Source organism: Xiphias gladius, chromosome 11 (genome assembly GCF_016859285.1).
Source record: "Xiphias gladius isolate SHS-SW01 ecotype Sanya breed wild chromosome 11, ASM1685928v1, whole genome shotgun sequence".
NCBI lineage: Eukaryota > Metazoa > Chordata > Actinopteri > Istiophoriformes > Xiphiidae > Xiphias > Xiphias gladius.
In genome coordinates, this window is record NC_053410.1 from 18,429,177 (window position 1) to 18,452,962 (window position 23,786).

The 23,786-nt window shown below is 38.5% G+C and overlaps 1 protein-coding gene across 4 annotated transcripts in view; it reads right to left on the reverse strand.

Annotated features, from left to right (window-relative positions):
* macrod2 (mono-ADP ribosylhydrolase 2) overlaps nucleotides 1-23,786 on the reverse strand; it is a 393,753-nt gene that overhangs the window by 215,484 nt on the left and 154,483 nt on the right. For all 4 annotated transcript variants that reach the window (XM_040139126.1, XM_040139128.1, XM_040139127.1 and 1 more), the window contains one exon: nucleotides 10,847-10,963. In XM_040139126.1, coding sequence (XP_039995060.1) covers nucleotides 10,847-10,963 — 117 coding nt within the window. The remainder of the gene's footprint in view (nucleotides 1-10,846; nucleotides 10,964-23,786) is intronic.

Sequence of the window (23,786 nt, forward strand, 5' to 3'; positions counted from 1 at the left end):
TGTCTGATTAGTTTTCCCATGCTGTGTTTTGTTAAGGTGCAGCGCTAAATTATCATAGAGGAGAATTATTTAATTACCCTCAAAACTACATCAAGACATAAAGCTGTACAGATGGAAATTAAAAAATAAAAGGCTAGAAATTCGGACCATAAAAAAAAAAAAAAAAAAAAAAAAATCACACAGGTATGCCCACTTTAATTCCTTGGGAACATATTGATTGAGGGAGCACTTAAACCACGGTAGACACAAATCTGGGAAATCCCAAAAAACCATGTCATCAAAAAGAAGTTTTATTTGCCTTTTTATGGAGTCTCATTTCCGTATTTCTCAAAAGAGGTGCCCCTGAAAGCACACATAAGCTCCTGTGTATTGGTCCCAGTCCCCATTAGAGTTTATAGAGAGCCATATGCACTTTTATGGGAAGGTTAGTGGATTTTAAGGACCGCAGCGCAGGTCTAAATCGACAGCATTAAATCCAAGAATGGCAACCTGGGATATACACAGGTCACATGATTACATTTAAGAATAAAGTAGCATATACATTACTAACTGGCTACCAATGTCTCTATCTCTTGTAACTTCAGCACAGAGATTCTCAGATGTGAAGTGAAAAAAAGGAGACAAAACCTGTCAACGTTTACAATCTTAAAAGCCTAATGAGCGGAAGTTACAATAGCAATTTAGTGAAAAGAACATCAAAGACTAGGGAGCAACTCTTTAGGCAGGCTGTATTCATGCATAATTAGCTGTGAAAATGGCACTACAGGAGTCTGTTACTCCCTGTTCTTAATTAGTTTTTATCCTTAGTCTTGGATAAGAGGTAAACAAAGCCATCAGACTGAAACTTCGCTTTTCTTCCCGAGACAACAACACTGTCAACAGTGGAGACATACTAGTGTTACCCATGAACTGTGCACAGTTGTCCCTGGGGGATGAGTGGCAACGTTCTGTATTGGTCTTATACAGTATCAGAAAGCCTGAAGCCCTGCTGAACACCACAATGCTGTTCTTGTAGCTAGACATTTAGATGTCAAAATAGAGCATTTCGTTACATTTGAATAAAGACAGCTAGATATTGAGAGAGATCAGTGTAAATGTTCCACAAAAAAAATTCCTCACCTGACAAGAAAAGTAATTCCTTTTTCAGTCTGTGTAGCCTCAGTCTGCATCCACCTACATATAATAAACTGAATAAAATGTGCAACCACATTGGTTAGAATGTCTGCTTCAAGAGTAACGTCACGTCACGCTTCCTGTCTCAGCAGCCATTTGTGAAAGACTTCACTATTGATGGATTTAGGATCAAATTGCTCAGGAACCCCTACGAGGCTATAAACAAAATGTCAAATAAAATTGAAATATCTCTTTAAGGTCAAAGTGCAGACTATTTTCTTTTGCCTTACTTGACAATAATAACACAGTCTGAAATACGCTGACTCCAAATACACCAAGTAAAATGTTGGTCTGTTTACTATGGGGTTTATTGGACTGTGTATTTTGGGATGCTTAGCTGTTTAGATTGTAAGTATTTCACATCTGTTTCAAATGGCACTTTATTAAGGTTAGATTAGAGGCCCTCCGTCAACCATTGTAGGATCTGGGGACAGTAAAGCTGAAAATCAGGTGAAGTAGCCCTTTAATCTGATACATATTGGTAAAATTGCTGGATTTTTGCCCCCATTCATCCACAATCATGGTGTAACTAGAATGTGTCCTGTTACTGTGTGATTGAAAAAATACAATTCAATTAAATCAAAATTAAAAAAAAAAAATCTAACAGACTTTGGCAGCTGCGACACCTCAGCAGTGATGGTTCAATCTGTGTGCTTAAATGTGCCACCACTGGGTGATGAGCCCTTTATAACGACAGCCTTCATTAGGCCAGGCTTACTCATAAACAGATGGGAGCTGTGTCTGATGGGAAGGCGGGACTGCATCAGAGCTGCTGCCACATTCCACTTCAAACCTGACCTTCCAGTGGTCCAACTTCATCTGCCACCCACAAAACCCCTCCTGATGCATCACTATCATTCTGAGGCTCAAGCAGGCCGTGCTGCCCCCCTGTCTCAACCAAACAACCAGCCCACCACACAGGCTGTAGCTGCTCCTACACCCCATTACTCCAAAGGCCTCTCACCTCCTATTTTCAGCCATTTTTTGGGTAAGACCACCAGACTTTCTTTCTGCTAGTGTTTACCCAATCACTCACGATGCCACCCCCCTTCTAGTTTCCTGGTGATGAATGACCATTGGCCGTCTCACTGACAGCTAGGCAGCTGATGCCACATAATTACAGTATCACCGTTTAGGCTAAATTACCAAATTACTCCAGTCCTCAAGAGGCCTGGAAGACTGACAGGCCAGCCAACAAAGGAAACACAAATATCTGAAAAGAGAGGAACATGGAGGACTATTTGGGCCTTTACAGACGAGCAGTGAAATTAGGTTTGTTCTGTTCCTTTAGAGTGCACCCATTACAGCCACTGAGAAGCCAGAGAGTGAGTTGATTAGTGTGTAAAGGCAGAGGCAGTTTTTCTCTCATAAATAATGCTAAAAAAAACATCTGGCCTCTCCTTGATACCCGATCTTCCTTTTCATACTCAATTAATTCAATAATTAATTCATTATGAAATTTTGGAGAGTATAATCGCAAACAGCTTAAAATTTCATCCCAAAAGCAAGGTCTGAGCATTATCTTTTATGTATCAAAGTTTCATTACTTTTCTTTAAAAAAAAGTTTATTTGAAAAATGTTGCTCACCTTTCCTTTAATTCATTCTTTGTTAGATCTGATTTACAATCTTAATAATAAAGATGAAGATTAACATTTAACTAGTTCTTCTGCTACTATTATTAGGAAAAAATTACAAGTTTTATATTTAAAACTATTACCTCTTAATAACATAAAAACTGATAGACAGATTGAGTGACAGAGGTACCAGACAAAAACACTAAAACAATCAAAACCATCCATGTAAGTCTGAGGTAGACCCCGTCTGATAAATGGAGTGTGCATGAAGTGATGAAGTGACATTTATGATGTGAGTGCTAACAGTGAGCAGTAGAAAAGATGTTGATTTAGCACTGTGTGTGTGGTTGAAACTGTGATGGCCACCAGGGTTGAGTTAAGCCCCACTAATTTATCTACTACAACAAAGGATTTCTTTCACTCTAGCCTTGAATGCAAAATGAGGGGAAAAAAAACACCTTGTAACAGTCACACTGCATCTATTTGATCCATTATGTTGAGATAAAGTACAGTCTGTTCAGCTGCCTGCCATGTTAGCCATTTCATTTGTGAAAAGCAAGGATAAGAATGTTAACAAAGCACTGATGTTGCACGGAAATCTCATAAAATGTGTTATTTTCATATTTTAGTTTGAAGCTTTACAGTCCTTCTGTTTGCTAGGAAAATTAAATGAACCCCTGGGATTATGGGACCCTTTAAAAACCCACTGGATAAAGTATAAAATCTATGGTGTTCAATCTAAAAGCAAGGTGTTTTGACAGTTCCTAAAATAGTGATGAAAAGTATGAGAATAAAATGGCAGAAGAAGTTCAGACCTCCACTATCTGATTTCTTTTTCAAGCCAGGAGATAATTATCTTATCTTTAATTATGTTTCTATTTCTAATGCTACAGGACACATTAAAATGCATTAACACAATGAAATCCAAACCAGAAAAAAAAAAGTGAAACATCTCGGTCAAAGCAGCTCCATGGCAAGACTAAATCCTACCTTGTTTTACCCAAAATAACAAATTATGGGCTGTCCGATGGCCCTCCAAAAGTGTCAGCCCCGCTGTATGTGATGTGGCAGAAACTGCTTTGATAAACAAGCTCAGCAGAATGATAATGTTCTGGGGGTAATTTAATCAGAATGAGCTATATGCCACTTACTAATAGTGGGTACTTTGCTGTGATTTATCTGTGTTTGCTGAGTGGAGAGAGACGGAACAGACGGCCTGGTCCCAGATTAAATAGGGCATGGGAAAGATTCCTCACGGTATCAGGGAGGAAAATTTATCACACACTGATGATTAGTATTATTAGCACAGGTGCAGTTACAGTAAACACCAGATACTCACACTTTGTACTGAGAGGGAGCAGTAGGTAAAGAAGGAGGTGAGCTGAACTAGGATGCGTCTCCCGAAGGTGTTTTGTCAAACTATGGTTCCAAAGATTCCACTGGAGATTGCAACAGAAAACACTGAAAATCTGATGCTGAAACAAACATTTGAAGCAGCTATCACAATGGTTTGCTGCAACAAAAACTCTGGATCTTTGGCTGTGTGGTGCATGTATATAGTTCTCTTAATGTAAAATTAGTACTACTCTGTCACTGAGCTATTCCGTTTCGTCATCAGGGCAGTTAGCCACTATATACTATTGTAGCAATCAGCAAGAATAGGGACACATAAAAAGGACCAAAAAAACCAAAACCTTTTTCATTTATGTCAAGAGTTATTAGGCTAAAGAATTATGATTGTTATCATGAATCAAGAATCATATCCTAAGAAATGTTAAACAGCCTGCTGCTCAATGAAATTATGAAAAGGAACCTGTTAAATCTGATATCATAAGGCCTCATGATACTCATTCCTTCATACATTACTTACTACGAGTGGATTAGCATGACCTTGATTGATTAAACTAATAACCTTTATTTTAGCTAAGCAAGCTTAGTAAGTAGGTGACTGTTTCAGCAGAGAAAGCTAAAGAAAACATAGTATATTATCTATTACACGCATACTGTCACTTAAAACACACACAATGTAAGCACTTAGTATATATGTTGTAGTCTCAGCCAAGGAGATCAATGTACAATATATACCTTCTTCTGTCTAATTAGAGTTTAAACTGGACAATACCATGGAAGGTTATAGAGATGGCAAAAAACGATGTACTGTATCTATTAAACTATAAATCTAGTCTGTCAGTCTATCCGACAGACCACTGGATCTACATTACTCCAAACTACAATGGTGCCAGTTCACAATGTCTTATGCACATGGTTAAGCAGAGATTTCTTGTGTTATTAAGAGGAAACCCCCCTGGTTGTCACAAAATAGTATTTAAAGACAGCTTATGGACTCACTGGATACAGGAGGCTAGCTGGGTTGTGTGGCAGCAGCAAGGAAGAAATAAATAAATGGCTGAGATGTGTCTTGTTCCACTGAAGCTTGAGTACACATTGGGGAAGTCTGGGGAAGTGCCTGGTCATCGTAGAGACAGTGAGCCAGCTGTGTGTGCTCAAAACCGTTAGCATCCAGTTTTAGATTAGAAAGTAATCAAATGTCTGCCAGTGTTTTAATGCTGTATGGATAAGGTTGTGTCTCCACACTATCAAGGTGGGCTGGGTGGAGGCAATACTCCAAAGGCAGGAATCTATAACCTTACAGATGATAAGTCAGAGTGAAAAGCAGTTCCATATGAATCCCAATGAGCACTATTTCTCTGGAGGGACCAGTTAGTAGAACAGCAGACCACAGTATTTTCTCTGCTCAACGAGAGATTACACATTTAAGAGATAAAATGAATACAGTATTCATACAGTACATGTGAAAGAAACTGATCCATACATGAAAAAGTATAGCTGATTCTTTCTTACTGTATGTTTGAAGCTCAAGAAAAAAAAACCACATATAATAAACAAAGATTCAAATGGAAAGAGGACACTGTTATGACAGCAACATGATAAAACAAAATGTTGGGACCTTCTTTCTTGTACCCAAATATGATTTATTATTTAAAGCATATACTTAAAGCTCAAGCAATAATGTGTAGAGGGAGAGAAGCAAAACAATAAACAGTACAAATGTTTTGAACTGTCAATCTAAAGTAGCCCTAAGGAGTACAAGAAAACTGGGTAAAAGATTTCAGATGGAACTGTAGAGTGAAAACAACTGACGTCTATCTAAAAGTTCCTCTGGGACATTAACTTTTTCAAGCAGTCCTCTAGTTTGAACTCTAAATACCTTCTAGGTCTACTGTGACAGCTAGTGCTGAAATGTGAAAGTACAGATTAACCCACAGGGTCTTTGCTAGATGTATTAGTATGGACCTGTGGACCGTCATAATAACGATAAGATTCAGACAACTCTTTCATAGAGTTCAGCCAGTGAAGATCGTCTTCAGATGTGTCACACATTTGAATTACAATAACACCTTGTCAGACACAGCAAATAAGGTTTTTTCTATGTACAGTAAACAAGATCAACGAGAATACAAACGCAAAACAAGTATTATTATTCAGTGACCTATATGTTATTTATAGTAAAAGAGAAGGAGTTATTAGGGTAATGTTTATTTTCATAAATTTTTGTCATTTGGCCTCTGCCTAAATGCTTAAACCACCTTTGTTTGCAGCAGCAGTTATTTGTAATAATTGATGAGATATTTATTTGCTCTCAGATAAAGTACCTGAGCCAGCAAAGGCACAAAATTGGACAGTTCTAGCAGTCATTCAAAAAGCTCATTCACTGCATCTCATTAGGTGCTTTAGGTGCTTATGCTTTTTGAACTATTGGATATCTTTTTACCAGATGCAACACTACCAAAGTGCTTTATAAAACTAAAACTAAAAAACTAGTCTATAGTAAATATTTGTGGGTGACATGATGTCTGTGTCTAAAAATTACAAGAATACAGAGAAACAGTATAATGAACACCACTATAAAGATTTCAGCTCTTTAAGTGGCACAAAACACCTGCAGGGGGCAAAGACACAAGCATACACCAATCAGCCATACATTAAAACTGGTTACCAGTTTTAATGTATGGCTGAATGGTGTATATACAGTATACCATATACTGTATGTGCTGTGGACGCTAAGAACATTGGAGGAAATACTTTATATTCTTTGACGGAAATTATTTTTATACCTATGCGAGAATCACTAAAATTAATACAATATCTAAAGTTTCTTTAGCATTTTAGACTTTCAAATGATGTTATTTTGACAGCTGAACTGGACTCATCTCAACTATGTCGACCAGTCTGTAGCTTTCTTAGCTATCTGGGTGTGATGTGATTTGCTATATGGTTGTGGTATGATTTCTACTCTTTCTGCATGTATGGTGCAAAAACCCCATCTAAATGTATCATTTAGTCACTTGTTAGGTATAGTTCATAGTTAAATTTAAATGGCGATAATGGAACAATCATGGACAATGTTGCAATACATCCTCCATTACTACAGTCATAAATATGTGACTTAGCTTGTTACACTTGACATCGTATTTTTATTTGATCATTAATCTATGAACAGATGAGTAACTTGTCTAACACGAGGGCAAATAGACAATTTCCTTGTCAGATTGACATAACAGACAGTTTTCTTTTTTTCTTTCCACTATGGTAGGTGGGTAATTACTGTCATTGATTAATAATCCTGGGCCAACCCCATAATAATCAGTCCCACATGTGCCTGGCCCTCTTAAAGGAAAAGCTCATTTGCCACTGGGATTCACAGCCTAAACTGCTTAGTGGGATGTAATGGAGAGCAATTTTCTTGTCTTGAGAAAAAAAAAAAAGGCCGTGATGGGGTGGGTCATTTTCCATTGCCTCAGCACATCAGATCTCCAAACAAGAACAACTCCGATTTCAGATCAACTGCTCTTTTCCCTGGGGGCAGTAAGTAGTTTTCCAGGACGCAAGGAAGTGTTTTATTGCTCACCAGTTATTTTGAGTATTAGGTTTAAATTGCAATTTCTCCATTTCTTACAAAAATAACAAAACTTACCATCGCAATTCTCCGTTGAATAACATACAATACACTGGGGGTGATATATTCAAATAACACTTAAGACTCCAAAAATCCTCTATGATCAAGAGAAATGGCTGAGTTCTTAGTATGATGGATGGCTTATTTCCACGCATCGTTGGCAAAGTCATAAGATGACTGCTGGAGGTACAGTATGAAGCCAAGCCCATAACCCTAAAATTAAATTAAAAGCAAAATGATTTACAGTTTGCACTTCATTATTCTGGGTTTAGACTTACTTATTTCCAATTATATGCAACGGAATGGATTCCAGAGAGGGGGGTCCCCAAATAAGAGTGCTATCCTCTGAGAGATTAATGTGTTTATAGAAAATTGTGAAAAGCAGCCTAATGTCTAGACAAAATTGGAAAGAGAATGCCCACGTTGGAAATATTGGGCTTTGCCAAGATGTAAACAGTAAATGGTCCATCTGCCTGTGTTCTTCTTCTTTTGGAAGAGTAGAGGAGCCACCATCTGCAGATATGCATCAGCAAAAGCAAATTTGCATGAGAATGTGCACATAGTGGCCTGCAGACACGTATACATTAAAGTTTTTAGATACATGTAAAAAAAATACATTATATATGGTGCTGGCATTGTAAAAAAACGTATTTAGGAAATTAAAGTTATCCTTTTTTACAACATTTCTTGCCCAAAACCAAGTTGGTCCACATGGTATTTGTCTCAGCAACTGAATCTTGACACCTGTGTCTAATAGTGGCATTTGACAAGTTAAAAGTCTTCGCATTTGACATCTGACAGCCTACAGAAATCAGTCTGTGAAAGTTCTAAAAACATCGCCAAATGTTTTATTTTCAAAACACCTACTATGACCATTACAATATTTCAGTTGTCTAACTCTTTTGATAGACAAGACTGTGTGAAAACCAACTCCACTAACAACTCTTGATGTAGCTAATAATTTATACAGCATGTTTCAATTCCTGTTTAAGATTAGAAAAGCTGCTATGTAGTTTTTTCAGTGCTTAATATAAACACAACACTACTTTTGTATAGTTTCAATACCCACCTATGTCCGTTATCACAACAATCCATCTATTCTGAATAATGACACTAGGTTGTCTTTTTCAGTTAATCATTTGATTATACAAATATCAAAATTAATTCTATGTCAATTTTAATCATTTTACGCATTTAGCTTTAGCCAAAGCAAAGGGCCATTAGCATAACATTAACTTTCAATTAATCTAATACACACCGCTATTTCACTGCAAGCTTTTACCCATTGTTGCCATTCTTGCTCCTAAATGTAACATCCCTAAATTTAGGGAAAAATTCAAAAACGTGAAAATTGTCTTTTTTCTTGTTTGTTTACTTTGTTCAGTGGTGAGGGGGTGGACAGACTATTATTTCAGATTTAATAATCTGAACAGATTGTTGTTTGCAGTCATGGCAGCTTTATAATTCGCGTGTAGGTGGAACAAATAAGTCAGAGATGTAAATTAATGGTAAAAGAACAAAATCCAAACAGTGAATAGACTTTGGGAATGAGTGAGATCTCCTGTCAGAGCTGAGCACTCACAAAGACAAGTCAAGCGGCTGTCAGTTTCCGAGAGCAGATGAGAGAGACAATGCTGATGATGACAGTGATCAGAGTTGGAAGATAAGAAGATGATACCAGCTGGGAGTAAAGATAGCTCTAATATGAAATAACATCACATTCAAAAAAGAACTCACTGTTCCCAGTAAAGAACTAGACAATCTATAATGAGTTATCAGCACAGAGAAGGTGTTTTGCCCAGAGATAATTACAACAACAGTACCCAGTGGCAGTATGATTGCTCCCAGGTGACATTGCAGGTGATTAAATTGTCATGGTGCACCCTGTTTTAGAGGTGCAGACACTTGAACTGGCTGCCCACAAGACTGACTCACAGTTTATCTGCTCAATTTGTTTGACATCTTTACAACATACCATATTAACACAACCTAATTTTATCTGGGCCTCTATGTCTTCTCTTGGCTGTCTCATGGAAATCCTTCAGGGTTAGGTTAGGACTGCTGGGACATTTGTCTCCACCGAATTTAACCAAGTGACATTTCTTCCATCCCATCGTGTTTTCCATTTCAAGTTTGCAGGGAAAGAAGCTTGTGACGAACTTTAAAAGTGACATATGTACTACTGACAATTACTAAAACGCTTTGGCTCAGAAATTTGTATTACAAATATTGTTCAATTCTGAGAGGAGGTGACACACACACCACAAACTTTCCGAAACTTGATTACAAAACATTACATCTATGACAGAGAGAGAGAAAAAAAGAAAACAGTACAGTCCTTATTCTGATCATGTATGGCATGACAGTAAGAGTTATGTGATCCGTTAACTGAAGGGATAAAAAAAAATCAATCAAATTAAACATCTAATAGCTCCCTTAATATCTTTGTTTGTGTGCAGATGACACTCCCATCCAGCCATACAACAAGCACCAATCATATTAATTATCCTCCCAATAACAACTCCCCATTTATTACAACTGAGTTTTCAAAACTAATAAATTATGATTAAATGCTTTTATTTTGGATACTCAAAGCAGCCCACTCTGCTTTTTGATTGGACGCAAATGACTCTCGTCATGTGCAGGTGTCGAAGTGCGCATATGTGTGGGCATTTGTGTGTAAATTTAAAGTTTCATTTGCAATTCAATTGTAAATTATGTTTATCCAAGTTTCATAGAAACTAAGACCTCAATTCATAATGTGGCGCATGTGCACACATGAATTACAATCCTCTGTACAATCCAACAGCTATGCAAAAACAAAATATTTTCCTCATTAAAAGTGAATTTCTGCATCAATGCAAGCCAGTGCTGTCCACCGGCTGGGTCAGGGGCCTAAGGTTTGAATAAATGAGGCTACTTGATAAAAATAATATAGATTAATGTTGGATTATGCTGTGTTTCACTGCTCCAGTGTTTACCACTAAATCTTAATGTCCACTAACGTCTCAGATGATAAAGCCGTCGGTGGCAGCAGTTTTGATTAGAGAATATTCCTGCAAGGCACTGGTGCACACGCTACAGAACAAACAAGAAAACATATTAATTACTGATACTCACATCTTGCAGGGAGATCATAGCCACAGGTGATCTTGGCTTTGCCGGTGTCACAGCCATTTAGTGAGTGACACTCATCATACAGACAGGACCCTGCCGCTTTGTGTATGCAGCCATCAACTGAAACACAAACAGATGTACAAAGAGAGGTGAGGCCTACCTGAGGAGAAACATACACAAGCAGGCACATGACATATCTCAAACCAGCTGGGCTAATTAGCAGTTTGTGTGTTTTATCTCGTCAAAACAAACAACCGTTTACAGGGACAGGACCAAGAACAAGCTGAAAATTATATTCATGAGTTTGATTCTGCTTGCTGAATCTCTACATTCCCAAATTATCTCCCTAGCGCTGTATCTCCTCTCTGTAGGGAGACTGGGTCTGCCACAGTGCTGCGCCTGTTGCTGGTAAATATTGACGAGCTTAGGAATGAAATTAGTTGGGCAGGATCTAATACCGCCTCCACACACAGTGAAAATGAGACTGTTCTTCCTGTAATCCCTCTCCACTGTCAACAGCAATATACAGTCAGATCATTAACTGTATTTGCTGCCCAGTGGTGGAAATCTTATATCTGTCCTGTTCTCTGTGGTGAGCCTGTTATGATGTGGATCTGTGCTGTGTTCTGATTCTGTCGCACTCCCTATTGATGTGTGTGTCCTGGTTCTACGGAGACCCTGAGAACCCGCCCCCCTACGGTTTTAATTTTACCAGGTTAAGGCCACGATACGCTTGATTGATGGCACGTCTTACACAAGCAGGCAGAGAGATAGAAATCCACATTATCCATCTCTGAAAGCCTGACATCCCTTCAAGAGCATGTTATCAATCACACTGAAACCTCATCATAAAATCCTCCTCAAGTTGTCCTGTAAAAATCCTCACAAGCCATGAGAGGATAACAGAGCCAGGAGGAGGAACAGTAGCAGTTGGATAAACAGACGTGTCTTTTCTTTGGTTTCTTATTGTAAAGACTTGGCCGATGGAGAGAACAAGCCTCAGACTAGCTTTATCCTTCAAAGCTAAAATGGCTGAGAGTTCAGATAGCCTGCAGGATAACCAATGTTTACATATTCTGAACTGATGAAAGAAAAGAACTGAGAAAAGATCTTTAAGAAATCTGAATTGATTTTTCCGATTAAAGACAAAATGTGACTCTAATCGCGGTCTTCATCTGTAATGTAATAATTATTCACATTCAGAGCCAGGAAAACAAAACCGCAAAAACCGGCTGGAGATTAGTTACACACTATCTACAAAAATGTAGTTTGCTTCACATCAACAGCACAGACAAAAGGTCTTTTGATGAGGGATGGTCCTTTTCTGAGCTCCTTTCAATTTCTCAGGGATGAGTCAACGACAACAGCTGGGCGGAAGATTTTCTAGCTCTATCAATCATCTTTAATGGACTGAGGGACAGGCAGTTGACAGAGTCGAATCCTGATGGCTTTTCGAAAAAGTTACACGAGCCTGACAGTGATGTAGATGTGAGAGAGGATCACTCTGGTGACAATGAAAACTATTTAACACAACAGAGTGGATATAGTGTTGGCTATATTCTTGGCATGTTTGTAATATCCACTGTGCAAACAAGATTGTCTATGATCATCAGCCACACTTATTTGCATCATAATTGCTTCTTAACATCTCACAAACATGAATTGCTAAATGCACAGACTGGACTGAAAGCTTGGGTACTATAAGCACGCTTCTTATTTATATACACATAAAGTCGCTCCTCCGATAGAACCAAACCTTTTTCCTTTGTCGTGTTTTATTACAGAACTGAATAATATGATTTAGGCACCAAAATGTGTTCACCTGATAATGCATCTGTATGACAGCAGTGAAAGGAAAGTCGCTATTTTCTAATATCTTCATTCCTACAGACAGGCTTCACAATCAGTATTTGCCTGTTAGGTACATTTCCCCCACTTTTCAGTGTTACTAAAGTTTGACGAAGTGATGAGTGAAGTTCTAATATAGCTGGAAATTTTGAATTGAAATTTTCTTTCATAAATACTTCCCTTTCTCGCTGTCTGTTTTATACATAGTCTTTGCATAATATATGCACGATATATCTTTGTTTTAAAATATTCTACACTATGTAATCAAAGCATTCGGAGTTTAGTTTTTTTGTGCTTCTGAATGTATCATTTAAATGCAGTTTTCCCTTCCCAATGTGATATAGAACATAAAACAGTCCAAAGGTACTAACAAAAAGTTCATATAAGGGATGTAACGAAGTCATATCATGTACCTGTGCTGTGGGCATAGGCAGTTTGTAACATTTTGAAAAGCGATTCTAGATGTATGTTGTACACTTTTTATTTTCTGCCTTTATGACATTTTGAACACTAAACTGGAACAAAACCAGAAAATGATGTGAAAAAATGAGACACCAAAGGTTGCACATCACATGACTGCTACTCTGCAGATGAAGCATTTTTAAGTGCTAATTACTTAGAGGTCCTCAGTAATTTTATTGGCTGATCCAGCTGACTCATCCACTTGTTAAACACGCCAACTGGATCCACTCTTTCAACAAAGATGTCATCCTCATTTAGGTGCAATAATGTGAAAATAAGGATATAGAGAGTTCATAGGCTGCACTATACTGGTGAAGCAGGAAAAGATTTTTTTTATAAAAAGAGAAAGAAATATGATGAAATCTTCACAGACTGATCAATACAAAGGCTATTTCAGTCTGCATTTATTTATTATACTGAAGTAAAGTAAATGGGCTGTTCCTTTGAAAATACCTTGTTAGAACTTAAAATTAGACAGGAGAGACAGTTCAAGAGCAGGGAAAAATCCTCAATGCTTCCCTCAAACCTTTGCAAAGTAAACTATGATCTTTTCATGGTCATATGAAGCCAGCCAGGATAGGAAAATTTAATAATTCCCTCCTCCAGTCTGCAGTGTTCCCACAGGAGTCCATTCTCCCCAGACATTTTCTCTCATCACTGCCAAGCTTGGCTGATCTCTTACCTATGAGCACCTTAGGAACCCAGCGAGCAAAAGCTTACAGGGTTCTGTTTCATCTCAGTAGCTGAAGAATGAGATTGTAGATAATAGTTGCGGCTTCCATTTCGCTGCTCCTCCTGTTCGTGGTTGCATACGCTGTTGTGACAGTGAAACTCTTTTTCTGATGCTACTGTGTCACTGTGCAGCTAGTGTCAGCGAGTCCCTACAAGCCCGGGAATTTGTTCACAGTGCCTGTAAATAGAGAGGAAGATGCTGAACTGATCTGGCTGATTGCCAGAATCTTGGATGCTACTGCTACAGATTTAATTTACCTGCTTTACTTAGACTGCTTCACGGAATGGGTGGTGTACAGCAGATGTATTGTGGGTAATGTATGTGTGTGTATTTCCGTTTGTTTGACAAAGAGATAATAGAGAGGGGTAGGGAAGCATAGAGACAGAGAGACGTTTTCAAAATGTATTTTGTAATTTCAAATTAAATTGCAGAGTGGGTTGTGTGGCAATCAAAACTTGATTGTGAATGCATTTTTCCGTGTCCATTGTTTAGGCATGTAGGAGCAGATCCGAGTTCCCGTAAGTGGAGATACGACCCTTTAAAATTCGGCCATCAATTTATTTTCTTGTTTAAGTGGGATTTCAGAATTATTCCCCACCAATTTCCATATAACGAATGCCAGCAGCATTACAAATGTTTCTTATTAACTAAGAATGGCATTTACATTTACTTCAGAAAGGAGAACAATTGAGCTCAATCTCCAGTTGTTTACGGTGAAACATCCGAATTTCAACAATAATAAACAGTTCTGTGTTTTTTGTACATTTTGAAGTCTCATATTTAATTCTGATCTCTTGCAAATATAATTCCATTTTCATGTGAACCTTGGTAAACTGAAATTTTGCAGCTACCCATTTTAACAATAGAAAATTTTAAATTTCATTTATACAATGAATATAATTGTGTATAATATATATAATGTATATAATGAAGTTTTGTTATCATCCATAGCCCCATGTGTTTGAGCAGCTTCAAAGGGCGTCCTGAACGCCATTATGCCTGAGTCCCCATCCCATTATACATACAAGCAATAATAATTATCAATTTATGACATAAATAAAAAACCTGCATAACAGTACTCTCTCATCTCCCAGCCTTCAGCCTGAGTCACATGTCAAGCAACAGGCTTTAGATGAACATTTGCTTGGCTATGTGTTGCACAGTGCTATATTTCAACTCCTGTTAAGACTTCTTTATGGAGGACATTTCATTTAACAGGCTTAATATTCAGGCAGCAGCATCTGCTTCTGTCCACCCCACTACTGGGCTTCCTCGGCCCCCATTGAAAAATATAACAGTTAATACCTCATCTATCTTTCCTTGCAGCCTGCCACTGCTTTAGGCTGGGCCTATGTGGGGAAAAAACATTTGTTCATCTTCTTTGAGTGCCTTGCTCAGAGAAAGCTTCCCCGTGCAGCCACTCCAGCAAGTCTGCACAGCTAATGAAGATAACTTTGAGCAGTGGCTGGACGGTATCCCTCTTTACTCATAATGGGAACAAGAAGAGAGCAAGAGACAGAGGGAGAGACATATCTTGAGAGACAAAGAAGACAAGTGTGTGTGCGTGTGAGCGTGTGTATCAGTCTAGAGCAGTTTGAATTAGTTACTCAGCTGTAACCTTGGCTCCTGCCATTGTTGAAGACACCTCTGCCTCGTCCTCTCAAGGCTCCATTCCCACATGCATTAAGGGACTCAGCAAGCTCTGCTTACTCTCCCTGGGCTTCTCCCAGGCAGCCTGAAAACCAAGGGCTTTCAGTCGCTCCCTCAGACACAATGAATACCTGCTCTGCTCTCATTACAATACCCTGCTTTTCAGAAATAGTGTCAGCTGCAATTTTCTCTCCTAATTATTTTCCGCTCCTCTGAGGGTTAGGTTCAGGACTACAGCCAGAGGAGGCAGCACGGGGTGGGCGGGGTGGGAGGAATTACCTGCTGAACCACTGAGATCTCATACACCGACTTTTCTTGTGGGCAGGTCGGGCAGTAGGAACGAAAACTTTATGTACTCTCTCACACTGACAGTTGTGGTTTTCACTCAAAACAAAACATATTGCTGAAACTATTAAGCCATATATTCCCTTTCACCCATTTTTTGTAGTATCCATGGCAACAACCGATTTCTTCTCTGCTCACAGCACTTTCAGAGCTGTACAGTGATCAAAGCCAGTCCACAATTCCACCTCTGTGATTTACGACAGCATTTACTACTCAACTAATTTCACTGAAGGAGATAATGACACGGATTAGTTGCTAATCAAGTGCCAATCAGAGTTCTGGCTGAACTAAATGTCAGGTGGAATATGTTCAAGCTATTGTGGATACTCCCATGTGATACTGGATTATGTGTCCTAATCATGGCAATTTTGGATGCAACAGGAGCCAGAGCTCGCTGTCTACTGTAACCAAGTTCCCAGGAAGGGGATAATAATCTCCATTTTACCTGTAATACCCAGGTAAGTAGGGGATTTGGACTAATAGAATGCCAGACAGATAGTCACAGATGTTACTCTCCAAAGTGACATAAAATACCTAAGGCTTATATGACTCACAATTCCCCTGACACTGCTATGTAAGCAGGAACCAGAATAAATGACAACAATCACAGGTTCTGCTACAACGCAGTGGAAACGTTGTTGTTATTATTCTCATGGTTCAGCCCAAGTTGACAAGGATTGTACTTTTTTTCTTCTGAAATGGCATAAAGAAACCCAGGAGGTTACAGTTTCAACTTGAAGTATTATGACATACTGTTGGACTTATCAATAACGGAGCAGTTTGAGCCTAATTTAGAAATTTGGACGTGCAGCTGAAAGCTTACCAGTTTCAATACAGAGACTAGCACTAAGAAATTGCAAGTGTTGAAAGAGAAACATCTGCTGAGGTGCCCTAAAGCAAGGCACTAAATCTTCAGTTGCTCAATGAAGCAGAATAGTAGCTCACTCTAGAAGATTGCACACCTCCCAGCTGTGACTGTGTCTAACTTTTCGAGTAACAAGCAGGTCACTGTTGAAGAAAGAATATGTGAGTTTAAAATTAATGATTAGGAGAAAAACACATAATGACCTAAAAACCAACTCTCAAAGGTGCTTTTAACTAGGTTGCATTTACCCACCATCAAGGTTTGAAAAATAAATTTAAAACAACATTGTTATATTCACAGTTCTTGACAATTCATGGCTTTGATTCCAGCTCATAACCTGCTCTTTTCCACTTCTACTACTAGTGTCTCCTATATCATATCATAGATATAATTAGACTAAAACGGCCAGGAGTATTGCAGTTGTTTAAAGACAGAGCTTCTGGCAACATTCACAGCACCTTTACACCCCCTGCTGGCACTGTGGTTCTTGGATCACGTGTTTGTCAGAATTTATTTCAGTGTACCATGACATATTTAGTTTGAAGAAAATTTAAAAGACAGTTGCGCTAATGTTACAATGGAACCCAGTTAATCTTTTTACGCTGCACTTTATGCCATATGTAGATCTGTTGATCATGCTGAGATTAAGCCTTCTAGTATTCAGCTCGCTGTAGGCAGATTTAGCTCAGAAAATGAAACATTTTACCACTCATAAGAATAACTGACTGTGAAGCTCAAAAATGCTGATGTAGTATATTCATGACTGTATTCGTACTACTTAACTGCACTAAAAACTAGCGTTGGATTTGAGGAGCAGGGGCTGAAGTTAGACATATTAGGAACACACACTTTTCATGCTGTTGTTCCCAGGGCCGTAAAGGAATGCCAGGTTAGGTTACCACAGCTCATGTGACACTGTCGTTGGAAACCTGGAGCCCGACAGCTGCGGACAACTTGGTGCCAAACCCCAGCCGTGCTGAACTCCCTGGGACAGTACTGAGGTCCCTGGACTTCACATTTAAAGATGTTGTTTTAACTTCTCTGTCTTGTTATTGCAGGATTCTCTGTCTGAGGTAGCGTAGTCTTTCTGTCCTACAGACAACCTAAAGTACACCGTCTGCATTCTTTACATGACAGGGGTACTGTTTAATCTTCAGAGCAACTCCGGGCAGGTTAGCGACAGTTTATTTGAATAGTCCAATCTGATTTTACTGTATTGAGCTTTCAAATAAAAAAAATTTCTGCTGTAACTAATAAACTTGACCCCATTTTAAATCCCAAATCCAACCCTAAAAATGAGCTCTGACATTGACTATGTACACACATAATTATTAGTTTCACTTTAAATTCTGTAGATTTATAGTGACAATTTGTTTTGAGCTGATAGGACATGGAGTATCAACAAAGGATTATCGAAATTAGGGGTGACAAGCTGCCCTGTTTGGTTTCCAGGTCTCTTTTGTAGTTTGCTAGCCTTAGCTATAATGATTTGTATTTCCTCACAGTACAGGGAAACTGTACAGACCTAAATGGACATGAATGCATGATTTTCTCTATATTAAACTAAGCTGTACCGATGTTACAGTGAAATAACTGGCTCAATATCTGTGGACATATAGGTGACCTGCAAAAGGACATCATCAAACTACCAGTATAAGCAACGTCTTTCAAGATACCAATCCTGGCATTTGGAAACACAGTTGGCGTTGTCCCCATATCACAGATTGTGATCACAGCTGCTTACAGAATGGTATCCTGCCTGATGGAAATCCACCATTTGTGTCTTCTACTACTCTATCTAGGTCTCAAAACATTCTTTCATTTCTGGGTGTGAGGTGCCCTAATAATCACAGATAAACACAAACCTCCTCTTACAGCTTCCTCTCCCTCCTTCAATATCACACTCATTTTTCACCTTTGACTGCTCATCCAGTCTCTCATTACAAAGAAGCACTCTGTCAATGTGGCTATTATCGCCTCGTCTCCTAGGTTAGATTACCTTTGGCACCCCATCTTTACTATTGCTGCCAAAGGAAAGAGAGGGAGTGAAGGAGAGAGTCAGTAGACAGTATGGTATTAAAGACTCTCAGTTATTTTTCCTTCAGAAAACCTATCTGAAGTGTAATGTGTTTCTATGTTTTGTTGTACACACAAATGTGCGTCTATGTATTATTGTGTATCTTGCTTGTAGAGTAACCTGAGGCTCCTCTAAATGTTGCATCAGTCCACAATGTAAATAAAAATGGCCAATTCACATTTGTGTGTTTCATGTCATAATTGTCTATAAGTTAAATTGTTTATAAAATTAAAGGCACTGCCATTGGTTCTTTGGGTTCATGGGAGGAATCAAAGCATTTCTGAACAACTTGAAACTTTATTAACAAGAACAACATGACATGCAGTTAATTCCTCCCTCTAAGGTATTCTGTCATCAAAGAGTTCTAATAGCAGGGGTTTACCAGAGCAGTACATCTCTGGTATAAAAAGGTAGTCAACATGTAACCCACCACTAGGAAGCATCTCCTATCAATAAGCTTACCACCTATCTCCGTGGGTGAGGGGCAAATCAGCTGCCAGGTAAGATGAAATGAAATATGCTTTTTCCAAGTATAATCCTGCTACTGACCACTAAGGGCTTTCCCTTGGCCTAGATCAAGAATCAGAACCAGATGTGAATTATTGATTAGATACATCATGTTTCTATTTAACATTAATGGAAACCTACCACTTCCATCGCTACCGCTTCATGGTGTATTTCAAGTTTTTAGTATTAAATTAATGAAATGAAGCTGTATCAGTCAGATGCATTTTTTTGTCCAAAACATACAACATACAGCAAAGCTCTGCTCAGATGAGAGACTATTTGGAATCAATTGAACACACAGACATTTTCATCCAGACATAATTAAATGTCGCCTCCCGAAAAAGTTGCCCTCTTTGAGAAATTACGCTAATAAGGGACACACTAATGTTGAGAAAAAAACAGCTAGAAAACACAACCCCCAGAGCAAATCCTGGCCAGTTTCATTGTAAATTACTTCCCTGCACAAAGTTCAACTTTGAGTCACGCAAGAGAGCCTGCTGCATGATGGTAAAGGATGGCTTTTCTAAGAACAACCTGACTAGAGGTGAGAGTTGGAAAAGAAGCACTTTGTTCGATGCATACACTGCTCTAAGAAGCAACAGCAGTAGACAGGACTAGACAAATGCATGTAATTATTGAGCAATCTGAATAGCAAGCCTTACGGCTGGTCAGAGGAGAAAGCAAGTATGGCTGCTGCTTCAGACTCTTGGATCTTTAGGGTAAACTCTCTGGCAAGTCTGTAATTGCGGAAATGAAGAAAGATGAAACCATTCAATGAAAGGCCACTGCTTTGGATTAAAATGCATGAACAGCTGTTGCTATTATGCATGGTTCTTTGGGTTTGCTGGTGCAAAAGGCTTCTTCAGCAAAGCCTACAGCCTTGTACAATACATTAACATTTGATAAGCAGCACACGAAGCATGTCAAAACCACAGAGAGCTATGGAATTAAAAGGTCATCATAGTTTTGTATTGTTGTATTCCTTGATCATAAATTTACCTGCGATAATAGAGGCTGTGGACTTTTTAATTCCTGTTCAAGTGCAGCAAATAATGGACTATGGCAATATGACTGGACTATGGACAACAGGAATGACAGGCAACTTATAAGTGACAGGAAACTGGACTTGGTTGAAGTTTAAGCAAGTCCAGTTGCCTTCGCGTAGCACTTACAGAATACCATGACCTGGATGACTGAGAATCTTCTCAGATGTAATTACTGCTACAGTGGAAGACCTATTTCAAAGCAGTGGAAAATTTGTCTTATACACTTGATTCCTTATTTACTTTAGTTATTTTTATATCAAGGTTTTCTTCTATTATTTCTTGCTGCCCAATTTAAAAAAATATATGTATCTGGACAATCGGTCATTTGGCTGCCTTTACTAAATTCCTAATTTGATGAGATATCGGCAGCTCAAGTGTTTATTGTAAGAAGACACAGTAAAGTCTGGCCAATACACCTGTCTGTGATAAGAGCTAATGCCAGAGCTATGTAAACTGGAGAAGAGTGCAACTTGGTATCTTGTTTCTGTAAAGTTAAATAACAATATCAATGTTATACATTTTTAAGATTTAAGACTGACACATACAGTATGATATAATACATAATATTATTAGGAGAAAAAGAAGCATATTCTATCACACTGTGTCGCAGACAATAAATCCATTCATGTAATGATAGTTGAAAATAATTAAATTCATGCTAGAAAGTACTAAATACGATATGCAGTGTGACCACCAGTCTAACATTAGAATATGCAAGATACACCTTAAGCAGTGGACTAGTGTGTTCCCTGAATGCCTTTTCGCATTTATTTAGTTGTTCCGTGTAGCTCTAGCCTTAAATACACTTTATCTGCATAGCTAGCAAGGAAAGAAACTGGATATAAAGATGTGCAAAAGTTAAATTAATGTGGGTCTATCTGAAAAAGGAAGAAGCCTGAAAGAATTAAGGTTAAGCCTCAAAATCAATACAATCATAGGTAAGTGTTTTTCCTTTCTTTCAAATGGAGATTAACAGAATCTTCAGATGCTTATCCATTTTCCATTACGGTGAAAATGTAAACAGAATGATTAAAATGAGTGAAAACTGAATAAAATCAGTGAAAACTGCTGGTGGGTACAAAATGATTATTTGTCTTATGATCCTAAAGTAAAGGTATTTTATGAGTGAGTGGATTTTATTACCTCCAGATATTTATATGTTGACTTCAGTGGTATGAAAGTCTAAGATGAGGATATTAAAGTTGTAAAAAATGTATTAAGTTCTCACTGTTATTCAGCAATTAAAGTGATTACTTTTGCATCAAAAATAAAAACATAATTATGGAGATTCTCTTAACTGTAGCCTATAATTCAGGGTAATCAAAACAGTTGTTTAAAAAAAAAAAAAAAAGCCTGTTTGCCTTGCTGCTGTGAAAATCATTACCCTTCCGTAACTCAAAGTAAGCAAACAAAGAGGAAACAGGCCACTAGGGCCAGAGCTTGTGATAGCCAGCATGAAATCCTCTCCAGTGATTTATCTGACGGGACCCTGACAACTTTCTTGCAGAATCCCAAAGTGTGCTATCTATTAATTGAGCCTGTGTCAGCACAGGGGAGATTAAGCGTCCGCAGCTGCCCATTGAAACGTCTTCCCGAAGCCCAGCTGTGAGACACAAATCAAAGGCCCTGGCACTGAGACGAACCGGCACAACACAGAGCCCACCTCCATACAGACACAAAGCTCAGCACTAATGTCCAGCCATGATTAACTGTTCGGTAAATATCTCTGGTATTATGCCTGATCATGACTGTTAACCAAATCTGGTCAATTCTGACAGTTTACTGATGATTCAGATCAATTCTAATGAGCTGGGGGATATGACAGAATATTTGCTTTGCATTATAGATCAACAACAACCACAGTTGCAGTAGTGCAGCTCTGTTCGCCTATGAGTTAAACAATGCATCAGCACTTGTCAAACTATTCATAGACTTGACTTATAAGCATGCCTATGATTTGCCTCTTGACTCCCTGTCCTTCATAAATGATCTTGCTGTGCTTTTCTCCCCAGGCTCTGTTGCCGTAAAAAGCTTCTAGTAGACCTTTGGGCTTGCTCTCAGCTACCCACATTCTCAGTTAAAGGCCTGTCGTCCTCCCACTGCCTCTACTTGTAAAAGCCCTGTGTGGTCTCAGTGCTTAACTATTGGCCATGTCCTGGCTCCACCATGTGAGGCTCCTTGCTGCAGAGCCAAGGATTAACAGAAATGGGGCTTTTATAATTATACCGTCATGATTCCAGGCCTTTCCTGCTGGTCCTTTTAATTAAGTAGATAATTTTTCTCTTGGGAGGACCAGCTTTAACATACTTACCGGCTATTTCAAAAGCAGACTTTTCTCAGAACTGTGGCAAAGATCTTCTTCATAAAGCCTATTAATTGTTATAAATTAATAAAAAAAAAAATTAAAAAAAATCACATTTGTGAGTATGCCAGCACTGCATGTGATAGCAACTAACATCAGTAAGTGGGGGTATGTTAATGCAACTGCTGAAGCATTTTCTTTGTCTCCCCCTGCCTCAGTGACAACTGTAAAAGCTGCCCTATCTCTAAAAGACGGAGCTGGATCTTGGAGGGTAATAGGGTCTTCTGTCACTCACGCCTTTCTGAGTGACAGTGACACGTCTAATAACAAGGGAGATGCCTGGTCATCCTCCCGTTCAACCATTTCACTGAAGGGACAATATCTCTGCTATCCGGTGGGCAGTCACGCACCCATGCAGCACCCACCTTGCTCTGGAGAGGTTTTGTAATTCAAATGGAACACAATAATGGTCTTTAAAGTGACAGCATTCAGATAGCTGCTTGTTCAAAGCTTGGCTTACTGCCCATTAATTTTAAACCCCCTACTAACGCAACCCAAAACATTTTTATGATGTACACCAGGAAGACCAGAAATAGTAGTGGATATGGTCATTTGGAGACAAACGATATTCTCCAGGCAAACATTTTGTTAAAAAAGGAGGGAAAAAAAAGCATGATGAGTTGACATAATTTCATATTTTTAACTCCACTTGAGTACAAATACTTACTTATTCTCAATCTAGAGGAAAGCAAAAATAATTAAATATTTAGCATTCCGTGTCAAGACTTTATGGTCTTTGGATTACATAAAACTTTTTGCTACATTGAAACATAACACACTTTACTTAAAAAATACCATCATACACAACTTTCTGTATCACAAACTGGCAGAGCTGGATATCAGTTATTGAGGCTATGATTGAAGCTGTTGACCTTCCCGAGATGATATGTGGACTTACAATACAGTGCACTGTCACCTCTGAGAATATTAGTTATCAATTCTTAGACTTTAAATCTTTCAGGTCAGCATATATGTCAACTAAGCGGTAGAGCAGCAGTGATGGATGTAATAAGAATAGCAGGCTACATTCTTTGTTTTGGAGCTAATC